General features: G+C 35.0%; 1 protein-coding gene across 11 annotated transcripts; it reads right to left on the bottom strand.

Moving 5' to 3' along the window:
- Positions 1–865: 865 nt before the first annotated feature.
- On the bottom strand, positions 866–13,252 carry MUM2 (Glycosyl hydrolase family 35 protein). 11 transcript variants are annotated; one of them, XM_082890294.1, is made up of 19 exons: positions 12,921–13,196; positions 8,273–8,368; positions 8,074–8,186; positions 7,251–7,317; positions 6,897–6,989; positions 6,590–6,733; positions 6,347–6,441; positions 6,080–6,185; positions 5,819–5,903; positions 5,624–5,742; positions 5,379–5,522; positions 3,365–3,546; positions 3,174–3,265; positions 2,754–2,863; positions 2,539–2,643; positions 2,285–2,392; positions 1,666–1,811; positions 1,330–1,569; positions 866–1,181 (listed from the first exon to the last, which is right to left on the bottom strand). In XM_082890294.1, the coding sequence occupies exons 1-18, from the start codon at positions 13,107–13,109 to the stop codon at positions 1,338–1,340; spliced, it is 2,226 nt and encodes a 741-aa protein (XP_082746420.1). In that variant the 5' UTR covers positions 13,110–13,196; the 3' UTR covers positions 866–1,181; positions 1,330–1,337. The 11 variants fall into 11 exon arrangements, with proteins under 11 accessions (XP_082746420.1, XP_082746417.1, XP_082746437.1 ...); XM_082890291.1 differs by having other exon boundaries at positions 5,358–5,522; positions 12,921–13,192; XM_082890311.1 differs by lacking the exon at positions 12,921–13,196 and adding an exon at positions 11,912–12,133 and having other exon boundaries at positions 5,358–5,522.
- Between the last annotated feature and the right edge of the window lie 464 nt (positions 13,253–13,716).

Below are 13,716 nucleotides of genomic sequence, written 5' to 3'. Positions count from 1 at the left end.
GTTTTATTTATTGTATTATTTTGGGGGCGTCACACATTTTTAGCCCTGTCATCGCCTCATTTCGTAGATCACCTTCACCGCTGTCAACCCCTCTTCTCACTCGCGCTCCGCCACTGTCTCCTTCGTAGCCTAATCGTGCCTCCCTTCCATCACCAACCCCGCAACCCACCACTTTGCAGATTGCGAGAAAGAGAGATCATGGGGATTCGTTGGAGCTGGAAAGGGGTGACGAGATAGTGGTGGTGAAATGGCGGTGGCTGTAACAATGGTGGCTAGGGTTAGGGTTTGGATGTTGCGTACTCAACTAAGATGTGTATTGATATTCTTTTGTGGCCATTTTGGTCATTTTAGGCAAGGTCATTATTGTAATAAAAAATAACCAATTAATGATGTGTCTTGAGACAAAATGTGGTGTGTAAATAGAGACACCTAGATTAGACACCCAAACTTGGCGATAATGAAGAGCACCACTCCTAATCACCAGGCGAAAAACAAGAGCATTAGCTTAGCCAAGAATTAAACTAGAGAGTTCAGAGATTATAGCCCTCAAATAATTGAAATAGGGACCTTGTATTCCTAATTCCACCTTTCCATTCTGTATGACAGTCATCTGAATGCCCTAATGTGACAACACATAGGCTATGTTTGTTTGGAGCACATAGACTTTTTGATTAGATTAATAACCTAACAAAATTCATAATTCCACTCTTGGTTAAATGAAATTGGAGTCCGGGGGTAATAGTCTACCTGGACATACTTTGGATTGATAATTCGAAAGTTAACAGTCTTAGGAAAATACTAATCTCATCTAACCCCAATCCATTCAAACAAACATGGCCTTAAGATATATCAAGCGGAAAAAAAATTTAGTGATCACAATCAATAAATTAGTGATTTTATTAATTTCTCATAAATACAATTTGAAAGACAGTTTTCTCAAATGTTACTAATAAATCTGAACCACAGAGATGCAACATGTTTTGCAGAAGGGTACACACAGATACATTGTTCATTCATAGCTGATTTATTACCTTGTAAATTGAGAGAGGTGATCAACATGAATGTGGGCATCATAGACAGAAATGGCGTCCAAGGAAACCTGAAGAGGGTCCCCTCCAACTTCTTCAAACAAAACTAAGAGGTTTCCAGAAGGTTTCAAGAAGGATCGAGGCACATGGTACCTATGAAAGAAATGATAAAGCAAGAACTATTAGAGAGAGAGAGAGAGAGAGAGAGAGAGAGAGAGAGGGTACATAACACAAACAATTGGCATTCAATTTGTTTAGTTACAGAATACGGAAAATTACGGTAGAAGTCCCCATAGTTTACCATTTGTGTCAATTTGGTACTTGAAGTTCCACAACCACCTCTCTCTCATGAGAGCCCAGCAATGCGGGGGTATTACACATGGGCATAAATTGTCTAGTCTTCCGGGAACACCATGCGGTGGTATGCCCAATCAATAGTGTTTTGTGAATTTTCATATTACTCCTATTTTTTTGGGCCATGTAAGTACATAGACCCTTACTCTTGGGCTGGCACACTGTCACTATGGAATTCCCAGAACCCCTAGATAAATACGCACACGGGGGGATCAACAAACGCTCTCTTGTGAGAATTTGTCGCTTAAAAAAATCTAAAAGTATGAAAAGTAACATAACATACAGTGTTTGCGAAGGAGTTCCCTTAGAGGTATGAAATGAGATCCAATAGCGACCAATGCTTTGTCCATTAACCCAAGCTTCGCCTTTGCCCATGGTGCTGAGGTTCAAAGCAACTGGGTCATCTCCTATGGGTGCATCAAACATAGCCTGCTAATTTTTGGGGGAGTGAGTCATAGCCTACTACATTATCAAAATATGCAATCTTGTAATTGTGCATGCCACATAAAAAAAAAGAAGGTATTTTGTATCATTTTCTCTAGGGATGTACTTAATTAGACTAATCTTTTAAGAAGTGATAATAAGGATAAGAAATTAAAGGTATTATTGTGTAGTAGTTTACCCAGTTGAATCAATGACTGTGAAAATTCAGTTTTAACCTTTGGCTAAATTGAAGATCTTTTTTCACTTTCTTCAAGTCATCATAGAAATTGAACCAAGCTCATGAAAGTAATGGATGTTGAAACTTAATTCAGTGTTAATTTCATTTCAGTAAATTAATGGTATGCATGTTCTTAGACTAATTTTTTTTTTTTTTTTTTTGTTTCTTGAATAATACAATGTATCCTTAAATAAATTATTTGTGACTATAAACATGAAAACCTACTTGCATTATTGAATACCTTATACCAAGTGAGTGGCTGATTAGTGGAGATTCTAGTTTTACTCCAATCCACATTACTTAGGTTTTGTTCATCATATATGTGCAACTTCTCTCCCAAAAGCCCAACCTGAAATGACAAGTCAATTTTGATGATGCTTGAGAACAAAATTTTGGAAGAGCTTCAACTTTGATACATGAATTGTTCTACATAGAATAGAAGAGTTTTTGTGTTTTTTTTTTTTTCCATCGGCTACATAGAATAGAAGAGTTTACTTGATATCCACATTCATGGTCGGTAAAATTGTAAACTTCTTCAGAGCATCGAATCTCCACACTCGTCAATCCAGCAAATCTTTTCTCGAGAAAAGGTCCTGAGTCCTTGAAATAATAGTCAAACACAATTGTCAGTTAATACTTGAGAGAAGAGGAGAAGAAGTTTAATATGGCAAAAATGGTGGAAATAAATACATCCACACAAACTATATTACCGGCAATCCAACCATTACACTTAGTATTGATATATTGCTTATGTCATTATTTAACAATATTGAGTTCTCAAAAGTTAGTCCCTTGACATCATGGCTTCCATGCGCAGTTCCTGAAAATAACATAAACATAGCTTTTAGTTGTGAAGGATTAAATATGCCTAGTCAAGATCAAGAATTACAACTTCATGGAGCTAAACTGGAGTTACTAATTTTTTGGGAGGTTGATGTAATTATCGCAAAACTGTGGGGCTTGTATTTTCTCCAAACCTCAAGTGAGGTCAGTGTAAATTATCCATTTTATTTCTATGGTTTTATTCTCCAGATCATGATCATTCCGCTGAAATGAATAGAAGATATAAAAAATCTAGAAGTATTATGTTCTTTTCATAAATTCCATAAACAGGCATAAACATGACTTACCAAAATACATTTTGTTGGCAAAAACATGAACAACATGTCCAAGAGATTCGATATGTAGTAATGGCTTGGTGCATGTTGAGTTTTGTTGAAACCTATGTACAACACAATTAAATGAAGTGTATGATTTCATTACCCAAACCAACCTATTATTTCAATCGCATTTTTACATGTTTCCAAAGAGATGACAATACCTGAAGGTATACCAAAGATAATCAGATTCATCTTTGGTCATATTCATATGCTCTAGCAATGTATTTGATTTTATTGAGGTATCTGAAAAGTTTGGGATGACATCTTCGAATTCTTCCCATCTCTCTGCAGAATCAAATAATTCGATCGATGTTGTCATTCTCTCATTATGCTCTGTTTTCACCTATGCATGACAAAACAAAGAGTGAAAAACCTTTGTGGACTTTGCACTGGAGTTCCATTAGATTCTCTTGATGTTAATTTGTGTTAACAACTATATATCATGAGAGTCACATGAATTATGGTGTGAGGGTCAGCAAGAAAAGGCGGTATCTTATGTAACGGGCACACTATAGTGATCTACCCGTTGCACATATACAAGTCCAACAAGGAATGGGCAGACTAGCTCTACAGAGATATCCTAGTAGAATTGCATATGTGCCTTGGAGTGCTATGCAAAGCCTGAAAGTAATGCAAGTGGGAAAATGGAGAATTTTAATTGTGCATATTATTATAAGCTTTCACTAATGAAGAAGACCTTATATTTTAGTAGGAAGTTAATCTTTTAGAGTACCTAATTTATCTACAAATGCATTTATGTATGTGAGGATTTAAAATTTATGAAAAAGGATATCATTATCATCTCCACAGTGATCCCATTCATGTACTCTGTTTGAGCTGCATCAAAATTTATAGTGGATTGGTTGTTTATGTGAAACGAAGTCCCAAATCATTTGAGTACTAAATTAATATGTAGTAAATAAGCGTGAAGGCACCCTCACCTCAATAGCTAGTTTTTGGGGTTAAGTTCTACGGGGTGGACAAACATCACGTCAGGTCAGGCCAGGTTCAGGCCAGGCCAACACTAATAAGAGACTCTGTGTCTGTCCAAACCTGGCCCGACCCTAACATCAGGCCTCTATATCTGCCTAAGTCCGATCCAAAAAATAATTACAAATCTCAAACTCACTCATCAAATTATATGTTAAAAAAAAAAATTAAAACATTTCATAATTAAATTCAATCACAAATTATATTTCTTAAATAAATATATTAATAGCATTATAAATTGAAAAATTTTGTGTATAAATTGAAGGATTTCTTAAATAAATTCAATCACACATCACCACAAATGTGAGTTTCAATAAAATTAACAAAGATAAATTCTAGACCTCAATTTTTTTTTAATGTATTATAAATAAATAAATAATGGGTCAGGCCGGGCCAGGTTAAAAATATAAATCCCAAGCCCAGCCTATTAATATTTCATATTGAAAATATTGGCCTAGACTGGCCTTATGGGCTAAAATAACCTTCCCAAGCCCTAGAAAAATTGGGCAGGGCTGGGCTGAGCGGGTCAACGGGCCAATGTCCCACCCCACTGTATAACATGGTATCAAAGCCCGAGTACTAGGGATGGGTAGGGTGTGTGTCCCTTGGCTTGCACGCCGCAGGTGTTGCCGAGTGAGCACACTGGGCGTGAGTGAGGGTATGAAGCAAGTCCCACATTGTTTGAGTACTAAAGTAATATGTAGTAGATAAGCGTGAGAGCACCCTCCCCTCAATGGGTAACTTTTGGAGTTGAGTTCTGTTGAAGACCATGTAACAATTTACGCTTGTACTTGAGAGAAGAAAGTATTAGCCGGTGTATCTCATGCTTTGTTCTTCTTTTCGTTACAAGTTAGAATATCATACATCAGTTTCCAAAAACGAGAGTAACAATGTGGGCTCCAACCGTTATCACATAATCTAAAGAAGCAAGTTTCACTCAAGGGCAGGTGGTAGGTATAACTATTAAGCATGTATAGAAAATTGAAAAGTTAACCGTAATTATGAAAAACTAATACTCTATGCCAAGAAGTTACGAGAGGCATAACTACTTTACCTAGTAATACTGAATTCCGTATTTCTTACCCCAACTATTAAGCTGTGTGTGATTCCAAAACAGATAGACCATAATTGCTTATGGAAATTCCACGTAATACTAAAGCTTACCGTTGCAGTGTTAAAAATTACATTTGAACAGTCTGGTAGGATGCTTATTGACTTTGGAAGCAATTCAAATGATACATTTTGAAATAGGACAGTTGCATTATCTCTTCCATTGTTGTTTACCAGAAAGGCTACACACCCTCCCGAGTCTTCTTGGAAAACATAAGCCTGTAATACATTAAACAACTTATTCTTTATTACTACTATCTTGTATATTGTTGTAAAAACTAACTAACTTGCAAGAGAAACCTCAAGTGTAAAGGGAATACCTCTTGAAGTCGACCTAGAGAGAAATTAGTCTGCACTCCTTGCAGCAAAGTCATGGAGCAGAGCTTCATTGCAGCGTGCAGCTCCTTTAGATGTCCCCATTTCGGTTGTCTCAGTAAGCCTGCATTTGATGAAATATTTGATCTTTCTTTCTTACATTGAAAATTGTTGAGCATGATAAAATGCGAATTACTCACCATATTCATCAAGGGGAGCTTGGTCATAATAACTTGTTATGAAATAGGCAGCACTGGTTCTTCCAAGGTTTGTTCCACCATGATACTAGATTAATGCATGTACAATGTTTGGTTTGAATGTTGGGAGGATGTGTATTCAAAAGCTTTTGTAGCTATGGAGGAATAATGACGAGCATTCATATAGATACTGATAGATTAATGTACAACCAATTAAGAATCAATGACTAACTATAATTGGATTTCAATGTCAGACAAATGTACCATGTAATAGTTCACATAGCTTCCCCTTTTTGCAATGAAGAGTGTGACATGAAATGCAATGTCTTCAGCAGACCTTATGTATGGTTCTCCACCATATACTTGATAGCTTCAGAAGGAAAAATAAATAAATAAATTTAGCCGGTTGGACATAATCGAAATAATCATTTTAACCATTGCTCAAAACGATTAAAAAAGGAGCTGCTTTTATTTGCTTTTTTCCCCTTTCCAATCAGTCAATGGAATGTAAAAACAGTGGTGAAACCATACAATGATGTCCAATTCTCTGTCCACATTGATGGCTTATTTGGAGAGTTGGGTCCTAGAAAAGTTTCTCCACATCTCATCCCATTGCATGTATTGATCTGCAAGTTTGAAGTTCAACAATACATCCATTAAAACACTTCTAGATTATAGATCAAAGTCTCAAACTGTTAAGGGTATGGTTTTGCCACGGGTCTAGTTTATATTTCTGCTAAAACCACTAATTCAAACTGAAAATAGTGGACCAACCACAGGATCAGGAGCATCACTTTGCTTGCACATGATCCATGGTACACCAGTCTGGAGTCCCACTGCCATTGTTGCTGCCCAACGGACATATGAAGGTCCACTTTCATTAAATGCTGCTTCAATGTTTTGATATTCATTCTCAATCTACATTAGCATATATCTTATTAGCAGAGAACAAAAAATATCTTTGTGGTAAAAAATATACCAGTTATTTTTTCAAGGATGCAGAGAATAAAAAATATACAGTCATAAGTCTTATTAGCAGAAAAACCAAGTAGATTAATATCTGAGAAAGTTATTTTTTCACCTGTGATAGTATAATTGGACCTCCTTGTGAAGCATATAAACCTTCTGACTTCATCATGTTCACTATCTTTGTGGTAAAGTTTTGCATGTAAAACTACCACCACCAAAAAAAAGGAAAAAAGAAAAAAAGAGATGAGAAATAAGGTCGCATGAATCTGTTATGCATTTCTTTAGCAGAGTGCTCTATACAAGATCAGGAAAAATACTAGTAAAATATAAATGTAGTCTTCAGCAGAGTGCTCTATAGAACATATTCATTAACCTTATTGCTGAGGAGTTAATACTTAGGTCACACACAAATACACAAACTAGCACGTGTTTGAGTGTGTTTCAGATATACATAGAGAGAGAGTACCTTGAAGGGCTCATTATCTGATCGATAGATAATGTCAGGGATATCATGGAGCCAAAATGGGAAGCCCCTACAAAACCACATCAGCTCAGTCCAGTGCAAGGTGAAGGCAATCCTAATGATTGTCATATGCACGTGAACCCAAAATTAAAAGCCAATCACAGTGCATTCCCATTATCACATCATATAATCAAGAGCATCCTTTCAAGTAAACTTTATGATAACCTGTGTATGAATCTCTCTGTATGTAGTCAGGGAAAATGCTTAAACGTAATTTGAACTGCACCCACCACCATTACGTCGCTTTAAATAATAGTTAAAGATTAATTTATTAAGCATGACATCACAGGAAACAATTGGATCTCACAAGGCCACTATTTTGTCAAATAAAAGTGAAAGTCATACCAGTATTGAGCAAAATAAGGTATCAGCTGCCTGGTTCACTGGCTTAGGTGGTGGCTTTTGAAACTCGAGTTTACTTTATTGGGGTGACCATAGTGTGGTATTATTAGTCCATTCTTTCAAATGAAAACAATACCAGTCAATGACCTTTCTTTCTCACTTTCTAACAATTGAAAGCAAACATTAGGCTGTAGATAATTTCAAACAATATTAAAGTTTTGTGCTGCATTTCTTACTAAACAAACCACTCCATTCTGACATACCATACTATGGCCATGCATGAAAAATAAAAGCTAAGCGTGGGTAATCTATGCCAATTTCCAAAAATTCTTATATCCACAATTCCTCAAGAAAGATATGGTGGAGAGACAGAAATGGTGCTAGGGAAGGCTCCACTCATTGCAGAAAGTATAATGGTACCAACCCATATGTCCATTCACTCTCAATGAAGGGTCCAATTCTCAGACAAGCATACAACCCCTGTGCTTGGATTTCCTTAATGAACTTCACCAAATCATATCTTCCACTGAAATCATACTGTTCAACACAAAACCCACCATTAACATGAGAGAGAGAGAGAGAGAGAGATTTTCGTCTGGGGCTGAGTTGAGACAGTAGCTGACCTGACCAGGTTGGGGCTCATGGAGGTTCCAAAACACATAGGTTTGTATAACTTCCAGCCCTCCTTCCTTGGCTTTAGTAATCAGAGATGGCCACATCTGCGAAAGAAAAATAGGTTCCTGTTACCATAGATTTATATACTCTCTATTAAATTTTTGTTTTTTATTTGGCTGCTAACTAGTAGAACATCCATATAAATAACTTAGCAAAACAAAGTAAATCCATTTAATCATTTTCATTTCTTTCCATTTGAGGTATCATTGTTATACCACCACATAGTGTTACAGTTATACCCAATATTTACTTTTGTTTGTGTATTCATGCGAGGAGGTCCTAAATATACCCAAAAAAAAAAAAATCTCCACACCCACCATTCTATCGTTTTTTCCTTTTAAGTACAAGGGTCTCAATACATAAATTGAGTGTAGAGAGAAATATTTGAGTGTATTTTGAAGCTCCCGTGCATGGTGTGGCACTTGCGACAACGTACAAATGAGATTGAATCATTACTTGTTACTTTATTTTTCTAATCAAACAAAAAAGCAAAGAATGAACATTTTTCGTTTGAAGAGAATTGTTTTTCAAAATACATTTCAAGTTTAGTTAAGTACAACAAACAGATAAAAATAAAAGAAAAGTAAAAAGTTAAATTAATTGATAGAAGAGAAAGTGAAGGAAAAGAAAATAATAAATGTGCACTTCATTTAATTGATTGTAAAATATTACATACAACCTTTTAGTATAATTTGTTGTATTATCTAGTTTGATTAATGCATATTAGTAAAATGTTTTATCCGTAAAAGATCCTCAAAATGAGAGACTAAATTAACTCCCAGCGAGTTATTTTCCATCTTTTAGGACCACATCCCTATTGAAAGAGATATGCTACATCCTGACAGAAAAGTCACAAAATACTCACATGGAGGGCTTCACAAATGGTGCAGTTTATTGTGAGTCCCACTCCTACCGAGTATTTTGTGTCTCATTTTTTTTGCCCGTAGCACTTGCCACATTGAAAATAAATAGGAAAGGACAGTTCAAGAATATCATTCCACTTGTCTCTAATACCAGCAATCACTTTTTGACTCTAGCAGCCATTTCTGGTGCCAACAATGATTTTATGACACGGTGCCATTTTGTTGTGAAGAAATTTAACCTAAAATAGTTATATCATATGTAGGTTTTGAATAGATTCCAATACCAAACGAAAGTCATTGTTAGAAATTTCATTCTTGACAAGTTTCCCAGCACTGCAAGTAAATTAAACTATTCCCTCTTTTTTAAGTCTATTATAAATCACACCTTTTCATCCCATAATTTACTTCTTGGTAAATTAAAAATACATGTCCTAAGGTTTATAGAAAAAACAGATTTCTTTTTGTTTGAAAAAGTACAAATAGCCCATTGTTAGAGTTTGTCTTTGGAAAGGGTTACTAGGAAAAGCAAAATGAGCTAATTACACCCTCCACTTCCAGAATAAAATTACCCTAATACCCCATCCCCTTTCTCCCTAACCCAAAACCTTCTCTCCCCCCAATTACCCCACCACCCCTGCCTTCCCCTCCCTCCCATGCCCTCATGTCCATGTGAAAAAAAGAGAAGTACAAAACACAACATCCTCGCACAGTGGCGCGGCAGGGTGGGTGTGTGTGTGATGCCAAACAGCAATTAAGAAACCTGTCCAACTAGTCAATTGATTCAAAACCAAAAGATATGGAGAATTGATACAAACGGGAAGATCAAAACTTAAGAAGAATAACAACAGAAAAGTTTAACTGTCCAAATATTGTTGTAGTTGTTTTTTTTTTCTCACTCATTGTACCATGATTTTAACCAAGCCCCTAACACTGTTATGCTTTGTTGAAGTGTGTGAATATTGTGGGTTGAGTGATTCAGCCCTCCTAAACTGTGATCTTTGTTATAATTTGTGTTATGGGTGTTGCTTATTTGTTTGTTTCACATGTGTACTATTGTTACTTCCAGGTTACTCTAATCGGTTGGGAAAGAAGTCACATGGACAGCAACTTTGTTCTGGCCAGCTGGAGGCTTCAGGGAGTGATGGAGACACAAAGACCAGGCTGCACTGTTGCGCCAGTCTAAGTGGAAAATCTCCGAATGGAAAATACTGTGTCTTTCGTTTAAATATTGTAATAGTTCCTTTCTTTTTAATTTGTTTAGAGTCTATAGCTGTCTAGTCCTAGATGATTGTAGCTGTTGGTTTTGATTCCCTATCCCTATATGTTGTGCAGGGAAATATTATCTTTGGGTGGGGACTATATGCATGTGCTGCTATGGAAAACATAACAAGGATAGGTTTGTTCTTTTTGTATGCTGCCGAGCATGGTTTATGGAGGCAAGCTTGTTTGCTACCTAGACGTACACTGCTGGTGCTATTGAAGGATGATTCAGGTGCAACGTCTGTACTCTCTTGGGATATGCTGCCCTGGTGCTTGCTGTTTTGGAGTGATATGAGCGGGGAGCTTGATGGCAGCGCTTTATTTTGTGATATGTTGCTGATGTTTGGGGTTTTGAACTTGTTCATTCTTCCTATTTTGGGTTTAAATATAGACATTGAACAAGTTGTATGGTCCAACTTCTTTATTTTGTCTCCTCGTTTCTGTTAGTATAGTATATTTGTAGCTGTTTTGTTTTAGTTGATTTTTTTTGTATAGCTTTGGTAGGACGTAGGGTATACCTTCAGAATCTTGTAAATTTTCTTGTTTTATGTTATGACTTATTCACTTTAAAAAAAGAAAAAAAAAAGAAAAAAAGACAACAGAAAAGGAAATACAAGGGCCACAACCCTAACACATATTAAACCAATGGCTGTAAGATTTATTTATTTTTTGGGGCATAAAAAGTCACATTAAACCAAAAAATAAAAATAAAAAATGCTAAAAGCAGTATTTTAATTGAACAACAAGCTTTAGGGCACACATTGAACAATATTCAAATAAGTATATGGGCTCATGAAAACTGAATAACATGACTAAGGTAATGGTCTTCGCCCAGCCCAGCCCAGCCCAATTGGTAGGGTAGAACTAATCTCGGGTGACCTGAAGTTTAATGACGGGGTAAACCACTAGTAACCCGTGGGCACTCAAACACAATAATACCTTCTATTCAATAACTAGCCCTCGTTCAAGAATAAGTTATTTTAATAATTTTTAATTTTTTTAATTAAAATATAAAGTAAAAAAATTAATATATTTAAAATAATTTTTTATAAAAAATGTGTAAAAAAAAGAAAAAAGAAAAAAAAAGAAGTCTTGTAACTTTTTGATATATATTATAAATTATTTAAATAATTTTTTAACTTATAAATTAAAACTGTTACATGTTAAAGTAGTCTTAAGATTTTTGCCCTCGACTAATTCTTTAGAATTAATATTGTTTTAATCATTATCTTTGCAGTTTAAACCAATCCGAACAGGGAGAAAGGTTTCATTCTCATACCTGCTGCTGGCCCCTGTCCCCAAACTACATTTTTATTACATAAGAATCACAAGTCCAAAAAACAAGAAATTCCAAGATCAGAAATTCAGCCCTACAGTTTAATGTTTATCTCTTTTCTAAGCAACCTTAAAAGCCCAAACTAGTAACATTGAAAAAGATGGCTCAAGAGACCAAAGTGAAGATACCTGATTGTCCACCCATTTGGATTTTCTAGGTGAGGGTCACACCTCAAGCTTCTCTCTCTCATGGAGGAGTCTGCAGGATCGACAGATGTAGATGGGTATATGGAGGAGTATTACTTTATTGTTTTTCATCCCGGTTTTGTAAAAATTTGGAGAGAGAGAGAGAGAGAGACAGAGAGAGAACAAGGAGAGGAGGAAGAAAGATGGACGAGACAGGCTCAGGGAGCTTTTAAACGGCAGTTTGTATGGATAAATAGATATAATAAGTAATAATTTTAAAAATAAATTAAGTAAAATAAAGAGTATATATATATATATATATATTATATTATAGTTAGAAAAAAGTTGAATAATTAATTATTTAAGTTTAATTTTAAAATTTATTTAAGTTTGATTTATTATATTTTCGAGCCGATTTCAAATAAGTTTTTGTTAAATTGAATTTGAATAATTTGATATTTTTATATAATTTTAAATTTATTGAATTGAGTCGAATGACCAATTAATTGTTCAAGCTTAATTTAAAAATTTTGAAAAAATTTAAAATGTATTCAAAACTAACTTATTTAATTGGACCCGAATAAATTTTTAACTAACTAATTTGAAGTTGAACTATTTGATTGGTTTATAAGGGAATGTGGGAGACAAAACCTTGACTTCTGTACAAATACACTGTCAGTCATCAACCTAATTGACACAATAATTTTGCCTCTACAAAGAAAAACAAACCAACCAATTTGAAATAAAAATTTATTAATAGTAGCATCTTCTTTAGTTTTTTTATATAACCAGACTTATTTTAACCATCTTCACTTCTTGACGAGATACGACTTATTTTAACCATCTTCACTTCTTGACGAGATACAAATAATATGTAGATTCAATTTTAACTATTTTGTTAGATGATGTAAATTTAATATTATATAACGAGGCTCCCTATTGAAGCACATCTTTTTTCTAAGTAAATATTTTAAATTCCTAACATTATTGTTAAGAAAATTGAATTAACTACCTGAGGAGTGCTGCGAGGATAGTGAATTGAACCAGAAAAGAGTAATTTTCTTTGGCCATCAATGATGAGAGATCTTCCATCATATGTCACATTATTATTCTCTCTAGCAACATTGCTTCCTCCTCCTCCTTCCACCATTGCCGTTGCCGCCACCACCATCACAATCACCATCCACAGCGACCACTCCATCTCTGACCTCTCTCCCTTACCCAGGTTCAAATTTCAGATAACACCTTATACATACACATATATATACATACATACACTAAGACATGTACTAAAGGAGGTTGAGGCAGGCAAAAAGCAGTAGGTGAAGTCCAAACAACAATGACAACAACAAAAGGCAGTTGGTGTGATTTTATTTATTTATTTTTCTATTTTTTTAATATTTATTTTTATATGCAATCCGTGAAGTTTGTTAGCCAGCCTTGTGATTGTTCTTTGTTTTGATGCGGTTTATAAGATGGGAAATTCTATGCTTTGGGCGTATTACATATGCACTTTGTTATAATTTTATGTCTTTGCTTATGATTGTGGAGATTTTTTATTATATCTTATGTAGTATTTGGTTATAATTATTATTTTTTTAATTATGATTCCCATATAATTGAGTTATGATATTTGGGATAATTAAATCTACAAATGTTATAACTTACATATTGTTAATGGCGATAAAAGAACCAAACAACTCAAGCTCAACTTGTGTTCAATTTGTTAAAAGCTCATTTGAGCTCGGTTCGTTAAATAAACAAGTTAATGTTGAACATATTTTAGAGTTTGCTAAAATTTTCAAACC

The sequence above is a fragment of the Camellia sinensis genome, chromosome 1 (assembly GCF_055761805.1).
Source record: "Camellia sinensis isolate YWXY chromosome 1, ASM5576180v1, whole genome shotgun sequence".
NCBI classification, from domain to species: domain Eukaryota; kingdom Viridiplantae; phylum Streptophyta; class Magnoliopsida; order Ericales; family Theaceae; genus Camellia; species Camellia sinensis.
The sequence above is the reverse complement of the archived record's forward strand: the minus strand, read 5'-3'. Positions and strand labels throughout refer to the sequence as shown.

Bases quoted from the DNA above. Each gene is read 5' to 3' on its own strand.
- MUM2 (XM_082890291.1), bottom strand. From the start codon at position 13,109: ATGGAGTGGTCGCTGTGGATGGTGATTGTGATGGTGGTGGCGGCAACG. The intron at 7,318-8,073 runs GTTGGTACCATT...GTGGTTTTGTAG, and splicing joins GAGAGTGAATGGACATATGG to GGGCTTCCCATTTTGGCTCC. The intron at 5,904-6,079 runs GTACATTTGTCT...GCATTAATCTAG, and splicing joins GCTATGTGAACTATTACATG to TATCATGGTGGAACAAACCT.